The sequence below is a fragment of the Bemisia tabaci genome, chromosome 10 (assembly GCF_918797505.1).
Source record: "Bemisia tabaci chromosome 10, PGI_BMITA_v3".
Taxonomy (NCBI): Eukaryota; Metazoa; Arthropoda; class Insecta; order Hemiptera; family Aleyrodidae; genus Bemisia; species Bemisia tabaci.
The window spans coordinates 7,281,951-7,302,883 of NC_092802.1; the positions used below are offsets into that span (position 1 = coordinate 7,281,951).

Consider the following 20,933-nt stretch of genomic DNA (forward strand, 5'->3'; position numbering starts at 1 on the left):
ATGTGTCCAGGATTTCTGAGTCCTATTTGACCGCTCTAATACCGGAAATCAAAATATAAGCTGATACGCGAAACGCCTACGACATGAGGTCACCGTTTGAAATGTTTTGAAAAACTTTTCTTCAAAGTTCGTCCTCGTATTTGACTGGAGTTAGAAAATAATAATAATTCACTTGTATTTGATCTCTTAATCAGCACAGGAATATAACAATGATACATCTTATTTCGGAATAAAGGATTAATAAGTATTCAATTAATGCATAGAATAAAATCAATTTTAAACTTGTATTTCTTGGCAGTGTATACGAATTTATTGTGAAAATCATTTACTGTAGAGTAAATCGATATTTACTATTTCGTCGACATAACCGCAGTCATGAACAGTAAACACCAAAGTGCACGTCGACACCTTGGTCTCAAAGCGGAGACTTAAACGCAGCGCAGGGTAAGAAAAACAACCAAATTAGGGCTTGACCAGATCAAGTTACTGAAACAGATTATTAATAGGTACAAAGATGGATATTATATCGATTCAGATTGGCAAATAAAACCTTTAGAAACGGACTTTTTGCGAAAAAGAAAAAGAAATTAGGCGGTTAATCGATTGACAAACCCATAAATCTATCGAAAACCGATGAATCGATCGAAAACACTATGAATAGATCGGAAAACCCATGAATCGATCGAAAAACTCGTGAGTCTATCGACAAAACCCGAGAATCGATCAACAAGAGTCATGAACAGATCGACCAAACTCGTAAATCGATCGACAATGCCCCTAAATCTGTTGAGAAAACCTGTAAATCGATCGACTAAACCGTGAATCGATCGACAAACTTCTGAATTGATCGAAAAATCCGTTGTTCGATCGAGAAACCTGTGACTACATCGACAAACTCGTAAATAGACTCGTAAATGCCCCTAAATCTATTGACAAACCCCGTAAATCGATCGAATTTTGTCGCTTGAATCGGTGTCGATTGAATCACGTCGATCGGTTCACGTTTTTATTTCTATATACGGAATCCATGCCCACCGAATCTGTATGTACTATACTCCGATTCTAACAAGCAGGGAAAATCAGTAGCCCGGCTCCATATCGCATTCACTGGAAAAAAAAACACATTGGATTTAGACTCTATATTCTAGAGTCCAGACTCTTAAAAACATCGACAAGAAAAAATACTCTTGATTCAATCGGATTTTTGCTTGAATCAAAATGAAATCCGCTTAAATTAAGAGGCTTGGTTCTTGATTTAAGCTTAGATCTGATTAAATCAAGAGTATTTTTTCTTGTCAATGTTTTTAAGAGTTTGGACTCTAGATCCGATGTGTTTTTTTCTCCAGTGTTCGTCCCGAAATGGAATATTCTGTAGCTGTAACCGAATAATTCATTGTCGTAGCCTCACGCACTTGAAGCCCTCACGGGCGGATCCGACGCCGACGCAATAGCGTCTCGTCGTCGTCATGGCGGTCACGGCTCTGACGGAGACGGCGACACGGAAAGGCAAACATTGAGAATCTCAATCAGCTCTCGGGAATTCTTTTATTCTTTTTTTTTTATTATTATGCAGGCTCGCCGGCTCATTGCTCATTGACATTAGCCGCGGAGAAACTTAAGCTCGGGCTGGAAGGTTGTCGCCGCCACCGCCGCAGCACGCTTTCGGTCGTGACTCACCGCTCATCACTCATCGACACACTTCCGTGAGCGGTGACCGCTGCGTGAGCGCCCCCGGGGGAAAAAATTCGCCGCCCCTACCGAAATCGATATTGGATAAAAAGGGGTGGTTTTAGGCCGAGATCGGCACCATTTAAAAATCCTACAGTACTGCACTGGAAAAAAAAACACATTGGATCTAGAGTCCAGACTCTTAAAAACATCGACAAGAAAAAATACTCTTGATTCCATCTGATTTAAGCTTAAATCAAGTACCCAGATTCTTAATTTGAGCGGATTTCGTTTTGATTCAAGCAAAAATCCGATTGAATCAAGAGTACTTTTTCTTGTCAATGTTTTCAAGAGTCTGGACTCTCGATCCAATTTTTTTTTTCCAGTGTATAGTACTGCCCTGCTGAGGAAAAACGCCCATTAGCGGATCCAGCAATTTGGCAACATTGTTTTCCCCCCATTTAAACCTATGGAAATGCACCGATTCTTGAAGGAGCCAGATGATCCGACAAGCAGTGAATGCGTAAGTCATTTCAGACAAGACAGCAGTAAACCACTCCTTGAACCAGAAAACATCCCTTAAAAATGAATAGTGAGAGACAGGCATCGTTATTGAGAAAACAAGAGCGCCTGCAATTTTTTGTGTATGCAACACGGACATCCTTGAAGCACGAATAGTTGCATGCAAAGGTTGCCGGTTACAAAACCCACAGCGCCTTCATTTGTTTCGATTGTGATAACGAAATATGTTAACTTTATGTATTTATATTGAGTTTAAGAGAGAAGCACCGGGTCATAACAAGATCTAATCGAGAAAAAGAAGTTTGAAGTCTTATTCCCTTATGAGACACACTGCGTAAACGAGGGAGAATATGTTCAAACTCAGAATAAAATAGAACAAGCTGAGGACTGTTTAGTGGAAAAAAAACATGCCGTTTTTTTTTCGACGACTACATTTTGCAATTAGGAACTACATTTTTTGTCTCGGTTTAGAAACAACGTATGTACCATTAGTTTCCCTAGTATGCAGACAATTCACTGAAATTCGCACAAACCGCACAATCGTTTTCATGTAGAAAATCAGATTGCCCAATTAAATTTGACAATAGATGATGTGGCTTTGTTCTTTTCTGCTTAACGCGGTCCATCAGTGAGTTGAATGCAAAAAACGCTCACTGTCAGTTAGGGAAAACATGATTATACGTTGTTTTACAACTTTTTGAGCGTGTTGACGTCCAATCGAAATCCCTCAACGAATCGTGATGCTTCCCGCCCAGCGGGCCTCTTTCCTGATCCGAGATGACAGGAGCTGTAATCAGTGGATGTCATTAACCAAAGTGCGTATCTACTGAATTACTTCATGAGACTGTACGTTGTTTTTTTAAAATCCTCTTCGTAAATAGATCCATTCTGTTTAATGACGTGCAATTCTGCCGTGCTAAGGAAGAACACCGTATGAACCTTTGTGTGTTGCCAAATTTCTGTCGGTAAACTACGAATTTTCAGGAAAACTTGTGAAAATGTTCCGTCCAATTATCCAGAGAATTTTCTTCGCAATGTGATATAAAGTATCGGAACATTTCATCAGGGTTGCCACAAAATTTAGAACCGAAATTCCCTGACATTTCCCTGATTCCCTGGCACATTCTGGTCAAATTCCCTGCCAGTTGAAGATATGCCAGATGGTTCTTAGGACATTATTAGAAATAGTTTTCAGGCAAAACGTGTTGTTTGCAACGTCAAACCCATTCTAGGTAGCAAATAAGGTTGACTTCGAAATTTTTCCTGACATTTACAGGTTTTCCCTGACTTTTTAAAATTCCCTGACATGTCCCGGTTTGCTCAGTAATCCCTGACGGTGGCAACTCTGCAAGTAGGAATATGCATGATTTGTCTCAAAAACTAATATTTTAAGAGGGAAAATTTGGCAACTCTCGGATGCTCATAAGGCGTTTTTCCATAACACGGCAGAATTCATTGCCGGCGGTGATAAATTTTCGACGGCGGCGCGTGGTGCTATAAGATTTACGAGCGAGATCCACTGAATGACGAGCATTGGCGCGGAAAGCTTCTGGCCTTCCGACGGCCCCTGCCATTCATCTTCCATGTTTATAATTTCTGTCCGTACCGCGCCCGGCCAAACCATAACACCACCGTCGCGAACTTGCTCTTCTGCCCAGACTTCAAATCCGCCTTCGGAGTATGGATACGGAAAAAGTGAAGTCGCGCCGCCAGGAAATATCGTATCACAGAGAAAGAAACTTCGGTTACAAGGACTGAACTTCAGTAAATCGTATCACAGAGATAGCAACTTCGGTTACAAGGACTGAATTTCAGTTCGTATTGAAATGGAACACTGAAGTCATGGTCTAGTTTAACAGAGGTTTTCTGTCTTCGGAACCGAACTTCAGATCAGATAACTGAAGTTCCCTATGAGGAATACAAGGTTTCGAGGTTGCATGCGGATGAAATGAAAAATATGAAATATTGAAAATTTCCGTAAAATATTTCATAAAATTCCACGAAGTTGTGAAAAATATGAAACATACTTACGATGACTGGGTTTTCAACACGCACTAAAAAAAAACACCAAAAAGCAAAAACTAGTCGCCTTTCATTTAATTTCGCTAAATATTCTCCAATATGTTTCATATTTTTCTTAAATTTCATGAAATATTTCAAATGAAATTTCAAGAGTTTTTATCACGAGAAATCGCAACCCTGCCAGGGTGGCAAAATTTCATGAAATATAAAATCTTGATATTCCACGTGAATTATTTCATAAAATCTCAGAAATGTATGAAAGATAATTAAAAATACCGGTTCCTTTACTTTTTTCGCAAAATGTAAAAATTGTGAATTTCTTCTATTTTTGTGTGTTTGAGTGCGGGTTGCATACTCTAGCCCCTGAAAAATATGAGGTACTTCACAGTCTCGTGAAATTTCAGATCTTTCATTTCTTTCTTGCGTTTCATGCCCCCCAAGTGTTGCCAAATTGCTGGATCCGCCTTTGTGTATCTCTCTTTGTCTCAGCGAAACATTTGAAAAATATGCGAGTTGCGTACTGTTTCTCATTTTGTGTTTTCAACCGGAGCAGAGGAGAACACGAGAATCACAATGAATAGACTAATGTATTCGGGAAATAGGCGGACTACAATGCAACAAGCATTCAAACCACGAGCCTTGATTGTTCGCATGATGAGGAATTTGAACGATGTCATGTCAAACATTGTTTTCCCGTGAATAAATCTAGAGTCCCTTTATACTGAGAGTCAAGACAATTTGAATCCATTTCTGATTGGTTCCCGTATTTTAGGCCTCCACAGTGTCACAAACGGAATAAAGATTACATTTTCACCAATTGCAAAGATTATAATCTGGAATGGACCAGGGAATTACGGGTTCGGCAAGGAACAAACGGAATGAGAGGAGGAACGGAGAAAGGCATTTGAGAATGGGCCGATCAAAGATTACGAAAAACGTTCAATTTCTGTAATCTTTATTCCCGTTTGTGACTCCATGAGCTGAATTGTCTTGACTCTCAGTATAAAGGGACTCTAAATAAATCTACCGTGCTAAGGAAGAACGCCGTATGAGCCATCAGGCATTGCCAAATTTCCTCGGAAAAACAACGAATTTTTAGGAAAATTACAAATATTTCTCTTACACTTTTTCGGAGGATTTTGTTCGAAATTTGATCTAAAAAGTCTGAAAATTTTAAGGAAAAATGGACGGAGTTAAGCAGAAAGGAACCAAGCCACATCGGGATCGAACCGAGAAAAAGAGGTTTAAAATTTGGCTCCTGCATAAGACTCAATGTAAAAAATAAACTTCAAGTTCAATTTCTGCAAAATTCGCTCCAGCAAAAACTTTGAATTTCTGGCGATAGATAGTAGAGAAGTGGTTGAGTTCAAAACTACTCATAACTCAATTTTTTCCAAAATGTGTTCCTTTCTGCTTAACTCAGTCCAAATATTCATAATTTTCTTCGAAAATAGACACTTTCTGAGAGAAAATTTGGCAACAATTGCATGCTCATACGGCGATTCTCCCTCTTCACGGCAGACATGCACACCTTACATATGCCGCCCTAAGATCCATAATTCTCTGATTGTTCGCAGATTCCGCTGAGTATGATCATGCGTTTGAACTCCATCACGAACACGAGCCAATTGTTCGAGGAATTCATCCAGCAACCGCCTGTCCTCTTGGGCTCCAGACTTGGTCCAGCTGCGGAGGAAACGCACGCGGCTTTAGGTGAGTTTCAGTTCATATATGTTCTCGTTTTAAATAAGATCTTAAAATTTTGGGTAAGCGGAAAATAAATAGCCTGTTACGAAATGGACGTATTTATGCTAAAAGGAGATATGTGCAAGTTGAAAGATGGGGTGTGCTCGTTAGTTGGGTCATAAGAAACAATGTAAAAGTGGATATAGCTCCTTTTGAGAAAATTGAAAAGCGGGATTTGACATTAAATCAAAAGGAGCTAAGCGCCAAAATATGCTGACTCATGAGCCGCGGGCATGGCAAGAGAGCGTTGTGGACAGGGCTCATGAGTTAAAGACACGGATCCGCGGCTCGGAGTCTCCGTCGTCGCCGCTGACGTCACTGGCGCTTCATATTCCCCATTCATTCTTATGGCCCGACCACTAACGAGCACACCCCATCTTTCCACTTCCACAAATCTCCTTTTCGCATAAATACGTCCAAATGTGGCAGACTCCGGGAAAACGAGACGGGAGGACCGGGTGGACTAGGGCACTCTTGCAAGGTAGCAATATTTCATGAAAAAATAAAATCTTGAGATTGGACGCAATGCGTGAAGTATTCATGCAGTCTTGTAGGCGCTATGCGTCTCACGCCGCCCGCTGCTAACCGCAGCGATCGCACTGTCTTTGACGCAATGCGTGAAGTATCCATACAGTCTTGTAGGCGCTAATATGTGTTACATGCCGACCACCGCGCCGCGCCGAGGGTTTTAATGTTTCTCGTTTTGCGACGTTGCAGATTTCCTATCACTTCATTTTTTACATGAAAAATTACCAATCATTAATTGTTTCAACATTAGTTAGTCTAACATTACTGAACTACAAGTTAGAAGATGGTAAAACACCTTACACGAGATGCAGGGGCTGGTAGTTTTACCGTCGATGTACGATTGACGGTTAGGAAACGACGCATATTTCTGAGAATTTCACGTGGTATATACGCCGTAAACGCCGTATACGCGGTTTGAGCGGCATACTCGGTATACGCGGCGAGGATAATATTTCCAATTTTCATTTTAAAAATCAAGAGCTTTTGAGGCGTTCCGGAAAAAGAGCTTTTAAGCTTACTCATCCTAAAAGCCCCGTTTCTAACACTTGATGACACACACTTCTGCATGTGTTATTGCAAGGTCACTCAGCCGCAAAAGCTGTTCGTGTGGCCGTTATTAGATCACGCATGGAGCGAGAACATGACGTTGTACCATACCTATCACCTGCAAGCGACATTGTTGCGACCTCTGTTTTCTGAAAACTTCGCAAATTTATCACCATTTGTGTCACGGACCTGGAGGTAGTTCCCAGGATTTCGAAGATTGGATTCACTCTGGCTCTAAAAGTGCGGAGTACTTGATAATTGAACATATTTCTGCCAAACAGAACTATGTGCATTAAGACGTGAGCCCTGAGACCCACACGAATGTATGCATAACAGGGCTCAAGTCATGATGCACATAGTTCCGTTCGGCAGAAATACGTCCAATTGATGTGAGCGAAACATGCATGCTACTACGAAAAAAATATGATGGAGTCAGGCAAAAAGGAAACTCGATCTGGGGTCAAAAATATCGATTTTCAGTTTTCAATGCTCGACACTTTCTGATGCTCTCAGAAAGACTGGGTCAGAATCGAGGCAGAATTTCCATTATGTTTAACGTCATATGCGTTTGTAATTAATCTCTTCTACAGCTAATTGCAACGCCTCACCGGCAGCAGATGCTCAAAATTTCACTCACTAATAAATATCAGGCGAAAAATAGTGTTGACCCCGAGAATGGCCTTTAATATGTCGAAAGCCTTTTCCTGCTGAGTCCCCTGACCACGATTAACAGATAGTCTCAACTGGACTGTATTTTGCAATTTGGAACTATAAATTCTAGCCCGGTTTAAAAACAACGTGTGTGCCATTAGTTTTCCTATGCACAAAATTGTTTTTCCAGAAGAGCCAGAATTTATAATTCCAAATTGCAAAATGCAGCCCAACTGATCTTATTGGCAGGTTGGCAAGGAGGCTCGTATAAGCATACAGAAAAGATTCTTGGACTGTTTTGTCTTCTAGTAAAATGTGTTGCTCCCAAAATGTGTCACAGTCGTGAGAAAAATACGATTTCTTCTGCAGTATCGATTCCTCAACTTTGTTATTGAAAAGAGAACATGTAAATAATCGAGGCTTTCCAATTCGCGTATAAGAGCAAAACATCACATGAATCGGATTACATTTTGCAATTAGGAATTACAATTTCTGGCTCATCCATAAAACCACGTATGTGCATAGGGAAACTAATAGTGCATGCGTTGTTTCAAATTTAAGCCAGAAATTGTAGTTCCTAATTGCAATGAAGTTTAATCATATGAGCACTCGAAGTCAAGCGTTTGTTTCGTTCGATACACATGCGGGAAAACTGTGATCGCTTATCAATGCGAAATTGACCATCAATGCAAAACATTACATAAATCGGATTACATTTTGCAATTAGGAACTACAATTTCTGGCTCATCCGTAAAACCACGTATAAGCATAGGGAAACTAATAGTACAAGCGTTGTTTAAAAAGTGAGCCAGAAATTGTAGTTCCTAATTGCAATGAAGTTTAATCATATGAGCACTCGAAGTCAAGCGTTTGTTTCGTTCGATACACATGCGGGAAAACTGTGATCGCTTATCAATTGGACGTATCTCTACCAAATAGAACTATGTGCATTAAGACACGAGCCCTGAGATCCATAAGAATATATGCAAAACAGGGCTCAAGTCACCATGCACATAGTTCCGTTTGATAGAAATACGTCCAATTCGAAACTGACAATAAAAAGTATGATACCCGTGGAAACAAGATGACATCATCATCAAGTGGTCGGGCTTTAATTGGGCAATAATAAATATTTTGAAGCCGTTAAAAGCGAGGCAACATGGATTACAGCGTGTTAATGTAGGTATCCGTTTAATCCTTAATGGATTCAAATCAATCATCGGTGTTAATTGAGGAGAGTTCTCGATGGATTGACGGGAATTTGTAAATGGATTGCCCTAATTAATGTTCCGATTCTCAGAAAATTCGATCGTGCCTATTAATGCGTATAGATTTCCGAGCGCACTTAAAAAGCTTACTGATGTATGCTATGCAACTCACGTTGATTGGACTGTAATTGATCACGAAAGTAAACAGACGAAAATAGATTTTTTTAAAGTAACAAGTCTCATAAACAACCTGAGATTCTATCTTGGAAAAGACTGTATAAGATGGAATCTGGATCAAATTGGAAACTGGGTGGAAAAGTTTGCTCTTCATCAGAAAGTTGCTCTTTAACTGCATTCTTACATCATTTGCAATGAGTTTACTGAAATCATACAAAAAAAATAAATTTACAAAGGTAATTTTCCTCTTGAATTTTTAGTTTATTAAGAGTAAAGATACACGGAGAAAAAAAACTTCGTGCGTGGGACCCGAAGTTTAGGTCATACGGATGTCTGAAGTTTTCGGATTGAGCATCTGAACACTTTAGGTCCAGCTGCTGAGGTTTGGATCACACATCTGAAAATTCAGTTCATACATCTGAAGTACTTCGGTTTTTACATCCGAAAAACTTCGGTTCTCACATCCGAAAAATTTCGGTTCTCACATCTGAAGTACTTCAGATGTAAGAACTGAAGTTTCAGATGTGTGATCCGAACCTCGGCAGCTAGACCTAAAATGTTCAGATGATCAATCCGAAAACTTCAGAGATCTATAAGACCTAAACTTCGGGTCTCAAGCACGAGGTGTTTTTCTCCGTGTAAAACTTGTTTAGATGGTCAGTTTATAATTGCAAGGTAAAAAAAGATCTTAGCGACGCGACGTTGGAATGCTCTTGGGTTTTCATTGCAAAATGCAATCCATCCTTCCTCGTCTAAAAGTAGCAAAACATCCATACATAACTTTTTACGACCTCTTGGTGTATATGCTCCTGAAAAATATTCAATTTTTGATGCAGACTGCAAAATCTGTTCCAATACTCTCTTTTCAACGTCAATGTATTTATTTGCGCAGAGCTAACGCGCAAAATTCAACCATCGCCGAAAACGAGCATTCCGTATACCATGATCTCTGCAACACGTACATAGTTTTACGACTGTTTCCGAATGAGCCAGTCGTAAGCGGGCGTTTCAATGTAAACAACTTAAATTTATCTGAAATTCTCGAGAGGAAATGCGGAGCCGAACGGTTCTGAATGCGTCTTTGCAAAAATACCTCCGTGCTATTCGCCAAACGCGGAAATATGTACTTGGCGAGATAGTAGAATCCTGGTGGAGCACGTCAACTCTTGGCAGCACGATTTTCTCTTTCCGTGGAATTTTTTTTTCAAGAATCAGAATCCACAAAAGCCATCGAATGACGGGAGGTTTTTATCAGCACCGCAAAGCATTTCCCTTTCGATCGGAAAATACTAGCTAGTATCATCATGAGCGAAATTCTTAGGTCGAATGGAAATCAGTCATTGCTGGCGCTTTGTTACTTTCTTGATGAAAAATTCGAAAGTAAAATGTTTTTCCGTTAAGTTCTACTAACAAGGAAGGATTATAATAATGAGTAGATTCTTTTGTTCGTAGTAAAATTAAATCAAAAGAACGGATGTTATTTTTTTACAATGTTCAGTGTACAATAAACGATGTACTGATCACTCACGAATGTCTTCACTTGGAGAAATTGGGTGAGAATCACAAGAAATCTCTTCAAACAGTTTCTGATTGAGGAAATAATAAATTCTTGCAGCGTTAAAAAATTTTAGTTGTAACAACAAACTTGTTTCCTAGTAACTGTGTGATTTTTCTGAACGAGAATGGGTAAAGAAAAAATTCACGGCGATAAAAATATTGTTGCCATACGACTAAAATTTTAATGGGCAAAATTACACCTTTCTTAAGGCATGTAGTATTTTCCAAAACGTGACTAGAAACTACCAGGGAAAGTTGTTTTCTAAGATACCGTGATTGGCAAAAGAAACGCTAGATACGCCATAACTTCTGATTGGGACTGTTGTCCTAATCATCGAGGGGAAAATTTTCTTTGCATGGTTACAACCACCGGACCTCCCTCCAAATATCAACGTTTTTAAATGCCCTGGTAAAAATTGGCAGTAGAATCTGTGTTCCAAAATACCATAGACCTACAGCCGACTGTAAGATTTCCAATAGCTTCTATAGCCGGCTACACAATTTCTGATAGCCTTTTATAGCCGATGGCGACTAAGCAACAGCCTGACGATAAAGTATATGCTATCCGTTACTAATTACGGATGCTAGGACTTAGTGAGTTTTTGAACTACCGTTCTCTTTTTGGGCCGTATCTTGATTTATTTTGCGAGGGAAGCTCCGTACTTTTGAAGGATGCCTGCCATTCCTAATATGTTGGAGCGCCTTCAATTTCGTACGATACTGTGCAATACCTCTGGTGTGAAATGGTTGCTTCAAGCGCCGTGGTACGCTGCGGCGCAGCGCGGCGGGCGGTCAGCCAGCGCGAAACGCGTATTGGCGCCTACAAACCTAACAGGGATACTTCACGCATTGCGCAGTGCGTGAAATATCCCTGTTAGGTTTGTAGGCGTCAGTGCGCCGCCGCTCCGCTTTGTGTTAGGCTCTAATATTTAATCTTGTGGAGTCAGCGTTGTTCAACGCATGACTTTGAAATGTTTGCACACTCTATATGGATTATTCTCATTTTAGTTGATGCAAACAAATATGTATTAAAGGACAATATAATGTGCGTTTTGTAAATATTATAGTGATTCCGTACAAACTTGCGGATTTACAAAGCACACGAATTTCTACACAATTTCTTATAGCCTATTATAGCCGATGGCGAAAAAGCAACAGCCAGGCGATAAAGTGTAAAGCCCGGCGACAGGAACTATAGCCCGGCTGTTTAATTTTTTATCGCTTCGTGTAGCCCGGCCGTATAATTTTGTCCACTTTCTACAGCCAGCTATATGATTTTCTATCGCCCTCTTCAGTCGGCTATAAGAACTCCTTTGGTATTTTGAAACGCAGCTCCTATCGCCAATTTTTACCAGGGTGGGACCCTTATTTATTGTACATATCAAGTTATGGCGTATCGAGCGTCTCTTTTGCCCATCCCGGTACATTAATCCCGATTTTTATTACCTCTCTGATGACCTCTATTGACCCAAAAGTGAACTCCTCTTCACAAATTTATGTGGGTTCGAGTTAAAAAATATTCGAGTCCATTCGAATATTTTCAGGCGTAATTATACGCGCAATGCAGTTTGATTTTGTGGAGAAAGAGGACGATTTTGTTTTAAAATAAGAAAAAATTAAAAGTGAACGGAAATGGGCACTTTCACAGACTCTCAAACAAAACTTCCACATTCTTATCTCTTCCGCAAGGAAAAGACAGCACCACTCAACGTTCGGAATGACTCAGTGAAGCTTCGCGTTCAAGTGGATTGTTTACAACGAAAAATTCGCGTTACATTTTTTTATTTGGTCAACGATTAATTCTCCAGAGCAGTCAGATATTTTTCTGAACTGATTTTAGCTGCACTGGAAAAAAAACACATTGAATCTAGAGTTCAGACTCTTGAAAACATTGACAAGAAAAAATACTCTTGATTCAATCAGATTTTTGCTTCAATCAAAAGGAAATCCGCTCAAATTAAGAGGCTTGGTTATTGATTTAAGAGAAAATCCGATTGAATCAAGAGTATTTTTTCTTGTCGATGTTTTTAAGAGTCCGGACTCTAGATCCAATGTGTTTCTTTCTCCGGTGTGTATTTTAGTCTATTTTATCAATCGACCGGGATTTTATAATAAATGCATCTCTCAGTTTGAAAACGACCCAATTTGGGTTTTTACGATATTCATTTCTTTGCGTACGAACACTCCTTTTCCGGCTGTTACGCAGCTTTTATCGTCTAGCCAAAAATTTCATTTTTCCGAGATGGGATACGAACTGAGAGATTCAATTAAGAACGAGAAAAGTCGGAAAGTAAAACTCGAGTCTTTTTAAGCGCCTACGTGCATCATGCTTGCTCCTCTACTGTCGCAATGAATGTAGAAACGCCTTCCAACCGTAGGATAGGCCAACTTTACTACTCGGTAGCCGAAGGAGGAAAACGCAATGTTTCAGTGACTGAAATCGTTCACATTTTTCATTTGAATGATAGCATGGCTCTTATTGAACCGATGCACAGTGCGGAATTTCCATAAGCGGTGTAGACAAAAATCTAAGGCACCATGAAAATAGACATAAGGAACCAAAAAAGGCATGAGATATTCAATTGAGCCCCACTGAACTTTTGTTTAACGATTTTTGACTTTCCCAGCATCAGAGAGGTGACACAATAAGTCAAAAGTGGTTATGCGCTAAGTACACGTATTTAGAAGTTATGACACTCAATATTGCGACTAAAAATGCTGAAGTTGACCTGATTTTAACCGATTTTTAAATGCAAATGTCTCCGATAGCCGCAAAAAGTCCCAGAAGTTCTGTTTCAGGATTGAAGTTGAGTGTCCAAAGAATGGGAGAATGTTAACAGCCCAGAGGATATCCATAGTCATTGAGAAAAGTTTATCTAAAGTTGACAATTTAATTACTGTAAATTTCTCATGGGACGGTTCCTCTTCGATCGAATTAACCTCCTCTTCAAACCCATATTTAAACGGATTATTGGAGGAAAATCAAGAAAATTAGTATCGCCTCGTGCCAGAAAAATTTCCCTGATCACGAATATCATAACAATCTTCTAATAATTTGAAAGTCAATTTTCGATTTCTATCCATGAGATTCCGCACCGTGCAATAGTGCGTAGCAATTGAGGTAGAAACGCCTCCTAACAATAGGATAGGCCAACTTTAATACTCGATAGTCTACGGAGGAAAACATGATATCTCAGTAACTGAAATAGCTCACATTTGTTATTTGCATGAGGTAGAAACGCCTTTCAATTATAGGATGGGCCAACCTCACTACCTACAATGTTACTACGCAATACGCATCATCGCGATCGAGGTAGAAACGCCTTCCAACCGTAAGATAGGCCAACTTTACTACTCAAGATGTTACTACGCGTCGAGTTCGAGGTAGAAACGCCTTCCAACTATAGGATAGGGCAACTTTAATACTCGATAATCTAAAGAGGAAAACAATCTTCAGTAACTGAAATTGTTCACATTTTTCATTTGCATGATTGCATGACATTTATTGGACCGATGGTGGTGGTTGAATCTACTTGAAGGATCGTCAATAACCACTGAAAATGGTTTTGTTTACAGCTACTCGTGGGATCGAGCAGGCAAGTTACCTTTACGAAGTCGATGTAGAAAGAAGTAAGTCCGAGGTTAGAACATCGTTGCGTTTACCATCATTCCTAGTATTTATATCATCTTTTTCATTTGACTTCCTTTCATTTTTCAGGAACTTCTTGAGAGACCTAGAAATTAGATTACCCGGTCAAAAAGAGGAATACCTACATTGCCGTGCTAAGGAAAAACGCCGTATGAGCCTTCAAGCGTTGCTAAATCTCCTTCAATAAAATACGAAATTCCTGGAAAACTTGTGTACGTTTTTCTACCAATTATTACAGGATTTCAATCACAATATAATCTATAGTATCTGAAAATTTCAAAGGAAATATTCATAAGTCTCCTGAAAAAATATCATTTTACTGGAGGAAATTTGGCAACTCTTGAATGCTCATACGGCATTCTTCCTCAGCACGGTCGTACAGGCACCGATGATTGCGAAAGATTCAATAAATCTATAAAATATTTAAAATGAATTTCATTTTTTTATTTTTGTTTTTGTTCAAGCTGGTCGAAGTATAAGATGCTGAATACAAAGACCAGAATATTCACGGTGCCGGACACGGGAGCTGTCAGCAATAGATTTCGGGTGCAGATTGCAAAACGACGGTGGTGGCGCGACTGCGGATTGTACAGGAGTTACGGCGCTCCGCGAGAATATATGAACAATACCTATATGAAGCGTCTGGCTCATTTTGGAACTTTGACTTTTAGAAGTTTTCTTGTCCGGACTGCGGGCCGAACGCTGCCTTTTTTTAACGGTATATTACAGAGAAGTGCAGGTAAAGGGGAATTGTGTCGATATAAAAGAAGGGGCAGTGGACTGATTAATCGGAATAACTGGTCAAACAGTGGTTGCCCATTTTTGAGAGTGATTCTTTTCGCTCTAAATGTTTTTACTTTTTTCTTTAGGCCTTGTCTCCACGGGCCGTTTCACGAGATTTATCCCAGGGTTAAATTCCACTTACGAAGTTGGGAAAAATATTGAGTTAATCAATATTTTTCCCAGTACCAAGTATGGTACTTGTACCCTTACCCCTAGGACCCACTGAGAGGAGAAGAAGTGAAACGAATTGTGCGATATTTTATTCATTACTCCATTGTTAATGTTTGTTTCGTTAAAATAATGTGTATAATTGTCATTTTAATCCCGGTTAAATACTCGACTTTATCTAATTTATCTTCTCGCGCACACTAGTCGCAGGACTGTATGAGCCCCGTCCCGTGGAGACGGTAACTGGGAAGAATCCCAGAAGTTTCATTCCTGCGATTTGAACTTGGGACAAATCCTATGAAAACGTCCCGTGGAGACAAGGCCTTACCTTTCTTCTCTTGTATTTTAATCCCCCTAAGTTGAGAAAATGACAATTCTATATCTACCAGCAATCCCCCCCCCCCCCCCCCGATCACGTCATCGGGACACACATCAAGGACGCCATAGACTCATCCGTTGATGACGTCATGGAGGCACCGTCATGGAGGCCAGACGTCATCGATGACGTCGATGGAAACGAGTCTCGTTGATGACGTCTTGATAATACCATTTTGAGGTCACATCCAGGGTACCAGTTGATGGTGACGTTACAACACAAACCATAATTCATGTTTATACATTTATTGCTAATTAGTTTTTGATGAGTCAATATTTTCTAAATTTCTAATTTTTACTAAATTTTCCGCTTCATATATAATACCTACTTTAGCATGTACAGCATCAACTTGTTTTGAATCCCCCGCCACCTCTTTTTAAAAGTCAGAGAGTTTTTAGAATCTTGTCCATCTGTATTACAGGTCGTCAATTTTTACAGCCCACAAGCTGTTCGTTAGTTCCAGGTGTCCGATTCAATTTAGAGATTCAATTCTTCAATCCCGCGGCCAAAGTTCGTTTAAATCATACGAGCGCCCTAACTCCTGTGCAATCCGCAGTCGCGCCACCCGTCGGTTTGCAATCTGCAGTGCACCCGAAATCTATTGCTGACAGCTCCCGTGTCCGGCACCCGAATATTCATCAACGATTTAAACAAATAACCTCTCAAAACTTTTGAGATACAAATTTTACCGCATTAACTCACGATAAGAGTTTTAAATATCCGTCAATTGTTTCTCTGGCATTGATTTTTGGACTAAAACAACTTACATGCTGCAAGTGAGGAATTTCCAGGTCTCTCTCTCATAACTGATTACTTTTCTTTTGAAATGGAACATCTACATCCAACGGAAGTTAACTACAAACTTGGATTGATAAATTTCTCATAACGACATACCATACTGTGTAAATGTATTAGTCGCATCATGTAGAAATATGGTATGATTTCTATCAATTTGCTTTCCTCTGTGTGTGGAGAAAATTTTAATTTCTTCTGGTAACTTTTATCTCAGTGCCTCTTTACAAAATTTAAATAAAATATTATTCAGGACCATTCGTATGTTTCATAATAGTAAATTAGACCCTTCTTAACAACCCTCCTTCTCCTTCAGAATGCAAGCCAGGCGTTTCTCTTAATATAGAATTTACATATCGGAAGGGCTGTAGATTTTGAGCACCGTGAAACACTTGGGTAAAAAAATTAAACCATAGGCACCAATTTCAGCGTCCACCATGAACAAACCCATTCTGTGGTTGCTGAAAGTTGTTGGTAGATGTTCCCGGCTAATTTGTTAAACAATTCTGCAAACAGAAATTGTCTGCAGGGTACAAAAATCTATAAAAAAGTAATGTAATTTTTTCTCTGGTTTCTTTTTTGCCCTCTCTGCGACGAATGATGGATTTAATAGACGCTCAATACAAAGCACAAAAACTTGAAGTTGGTGAGTTTTTGAATCAAGATATCGCTGATTCAACGCTGATGTTTGTAGAATAACAAGCTTAAAATTTGTTGGCGTCATTTGTTGATCTTAACACTCAAACTTTGTTGAATTGAGAAATCACAACGCTACTGTTTGTAGATTAACACGCTTAAACGTTTCTGGCGTCATTTATTGATTTTTTTTACACTTAAACTTTGTGATTTTTGCTCTTACATTAACGCTTCAACCCCCTTAAAACGCTAAAAATACAGAGTTTTAATGCGATTAATTTGAGCTACCCAAAGAGAGAGGACATAGGATAGGATCGATATTTGGACCGCGTTAAACAGAAAGGAACTAAGCCACATCAGCTATAGCCAAATTTAATTGGGCGATTTGATTTTTTACATGAAAACTTTTGTGCGGATTTTCGTGCAAATTTCTGCGAATTTTTTCCATAGCACGAACCAAATTCCTTAAAATTTTCAAAGGAATCCGCACAAACGTTCACTCGTAAAAAATTGAATTGCCCAGTGAAATTGGGCAATAGCTGATGTGGCTTGGTTCCTCTCTGTGAAACGCGGTCCTTTCGAGAGAGCAAAATATGAAAAAATAGGAATTTTCATTAATCATCTCTCCGTTAGCTTTACGTTTTTAACGCTTGTGTGTAAGTTCACTCATAAATCCATTCCACCTGCCCTGTGTCTAAAATTATTATATTGTCAAAGATTTTGCCAAATATTTATCATTAATATGCATAATTTGTCTGCAAAACTTAATCTGGTATTGAAAAAATTTGATAACTTTGAAATTTTGGTAAAGCTCATGATGAGCTTTTGCTTGACAGAGTAGTTCACGGTATCTGGCTGATTTGAAGAAAATATCACCAAAATCACAGATTTAACCGAGATTATAGTTGAGAAACCTTCAATGAAATTTTCCTATTTCAGAAGCAGCATTGGTGCCTAAACCTGCCCTATGCCTAATTTTTATAATATTATCAAACATTTTGCCAAATATTTGTATAAATATGCGTAATTTTTCTACAATTTAATCTGTTACCTACTAAAGAAAGAGCCTCCCAAAATTTCGCCCCTTTTTTGCTATTCGATTCGACCATCGAACCAAGGTTTAAGTGGAAGCTTATAATAACAGAAAACTCAGGAAAAAATTTCAAGATGAGTATAGGAACCGTTTTCGAGTTACGGGAGGCAAAGGGGTCAAACTCCGGCCTTATTTTTCGTTATTAACTTGGTGAATTGATGTGTCTACGGGGTTGTTATCGTTGTTAACACATGTTATACACAACGGTTCCTACGTATTTTTACCCGCAAAATCGAGTTTTAATGTTGACAAGTCGATATATCGATCGGTTATGTCGATTTTTAAGATTCTTTACGGAAAATCGACGATTTTTTGAGATTGAAATTGTTCACTTTTGATTCATGGATGACTAAATGCACCTAATATGACTGTAATACACCAACACCTACGTATTTTTTCTTGTAGAATCGATTTTTTACGTTAACGAGTCGATATATCAATTGCTTATATCGCATTTTTGCGATTTTTTAGGTTCCAAGAATTCCGAGGGATGCACCAGAAACAAAAAAGAAACACACATGCTGATTAGAAGAGAGAAAAGTAAATGTAAACTTAAAGATGGAAATAAATATCTCTGAAATCTTTATCAGTGTATAAGTCGCAGGGAGTCAGCAATCGCCGGCATTTTGCAAGCTCCATACTTGTCAATTCGTCAAATTGTAATTACGATAATATCGATAAAGCAAAGATTTCTTTACGCCTTCAAATCCAGCGATACTCTCCGCTTTGCCGAAGAGTTAGTTTAGTTGCTTAACCGAACCTAACACAGATAATTGATGACATTTCACAAGCTCGCGAGTGTGCTAGCTGACACCATGTATCCAAGAAGAAGGGGCTAATGCATGCTTGAATTCAAAGCATAATAATATCTACTTCCAATCTCGTTTTTTCACTTTAAAACGATTTACTTTGTTGATTAAACACGAATAAAATTACAATTCGCCGGCGATTGCTAATTGCCTGCAACATATCGACGGTGAAACTACCAAACCACGTATCTCGGTTTGCGACGTCGCAGACTTCCTGTGATACTTCATTTTTTAAATGAAAAACTACTTAACGTCCAGTCTTGAAAATTTCTGTGATTTTTCCTCTTCGTGCGGAGAAAATTCTGTGAAAATTTCAAGGAATGATATTGATTTGGTCTACTTCAAAAAAATAAAATGCGAGCGTAGATTTTTAAACACCGCAAACGAGATACGTGGTTTGGTAGTTTCACCGTCGATATATACCTGAGAATGTTTGTGAAGAAATAAATGAGAAAAAAAAATTACTGACTGAACAATCACAATCACGGCCTGTGCAAATGTTAATTAAAAACAATACTAAAGCACTTTATCGATGGTAAAAGTGCAGAAATGCGTATCTCGGAAAAAACGATTTTCCAGGAAGGTAAAAAAACTGTCTGCATTCCTCTTTCTTGTCGGTAAAAGGGTAAGAATTCTTGAGGATAGCAAGAATAAGATGTTTTTCCAAACTCCATCAGCAGTTTCAATAATGTCTCGAACTGTTAGAAAATACGACAGAAATGCCGAGTTTCTCGTTTTTGGCACTAAGAATTGACACCTCACTAGGAGATACGCATTTTTGCAATTAGTGTTTTTAACTTTTTGGTGGACTTGGATCATTTAAAGACTGAAAAAAAGGGTTTCAAACTTAAAATCCTTATCAGATAAGATTTAGTTGGTCATCGATGCTCCATCCATCCATGCTTTACGCTTTCCTAACGGACCAGTGGACAAAGTACCTTTTCTTAAATTTTGATTTTTCACAGTTAATCAAAAAAAGCTCATTTTATCTTTCACAACCGCTTTTGAGTAAGTTGCGATCTTGACAACAGCGACTCTTTCAGTTCCGCTTCAGAATACGATGACCGAACCAAGGGACTTAGAATACACAATCTGATCCAGCCGCCAACAATCTCTCCTTTAAAGTAAAACACAGAGACCAAATACAATCTTATTTCTTTTTCAAAATAATATTCCTCGGTATTTTTCAAATAAGCGGCTCGATTCAAAACCCAAAATTATGAACTTTTTGGTCAATCTATACTATAAGCTCCGAGACCTCCTAATTTTGCGAAACTGGTGACGCTTAGTTCCAGCGTTCTACCGGGCCGATTTTCATGATTTTTGCGGCAATCGACGGGCAATTGTCTCTAGATAAGCCAACTCTTTTTAGATTTTGAAAATATGGCCCAGGTTTTTTTATATTACGTGGTAAAGTTGCGAATTCTCCCATATAAACAATGTAAATTTATGTGTTTTGTCATAGTTCGTTTGAGCATTCTACTGGGCCGATTTCCATGATTTTCGCGTAAATCGACAGGTAATAGGCTCTAGATGAGCCCACTCTAATCAGATTTTGGAAAAAGGACCCAGGTTTTTTTAAAATCACGTTATTAAAGTGAGTGAATTTACAGAGTGATCCGGGACTGCTACCGCTATGCGCGGGAGGATGCGCAGTGGTCGAGGAGGTTGCGCAGTAGGTGTGTAGCCTGCGCATCAGCTCTACACTTATCTACACAAGATTTCCGCCGACTATCTCAAGACGAGCGGTGGCCGAGTCGTCTACGACGTCGGAAGTGTCCACATAAATCAAGGTGTAGGTTCGATCCCCGCCTCCAGAGATACTTAATAATTATCCGATTTAAATAGATCGTTGTTTTACTGTAATATTTCATCAAGCAGTCGTTCCAAAACGCGTCCTTTTGACTTCAAAATTTTTTTTTTTCTTTATTCATCAAAACCAAAAATTATTTCATTCTATTAAGTATACCTCATATCGAATTTTTTTAGGGGAAAAATAAAA

At 39.0% G+C, this 20,933-nt stretch overlaps 1 protein-coding gene across 1 annotated transcript in view; it reads left to right on the forward strand.

The window, feature by feature from the left end:
• Positions 1-20,933, forward strand: part of Pvf1 (PDGF- and VEGF-related factor 1) — a 40,732-nt gene that overhangs the window by 12,344 nt on the left and 7,455 nt on the right. The window contains exons 2-4 of the mRNA XM_019040585.2: positions 5,790-5,925; positions 14,202-14,255; positions 17,007-17,039. Coding sequence (XP_018896130.2) covers positions 5,790-5,925; positions 14,202-14,255; positions 17,007-17,039 — 223 coding nt within the window. The remainder of the gene's footprint in view (positions 1-5,789; positions 5,926-14,201; positions 14,256-17,006; positions 17,040-20,933) is intronic.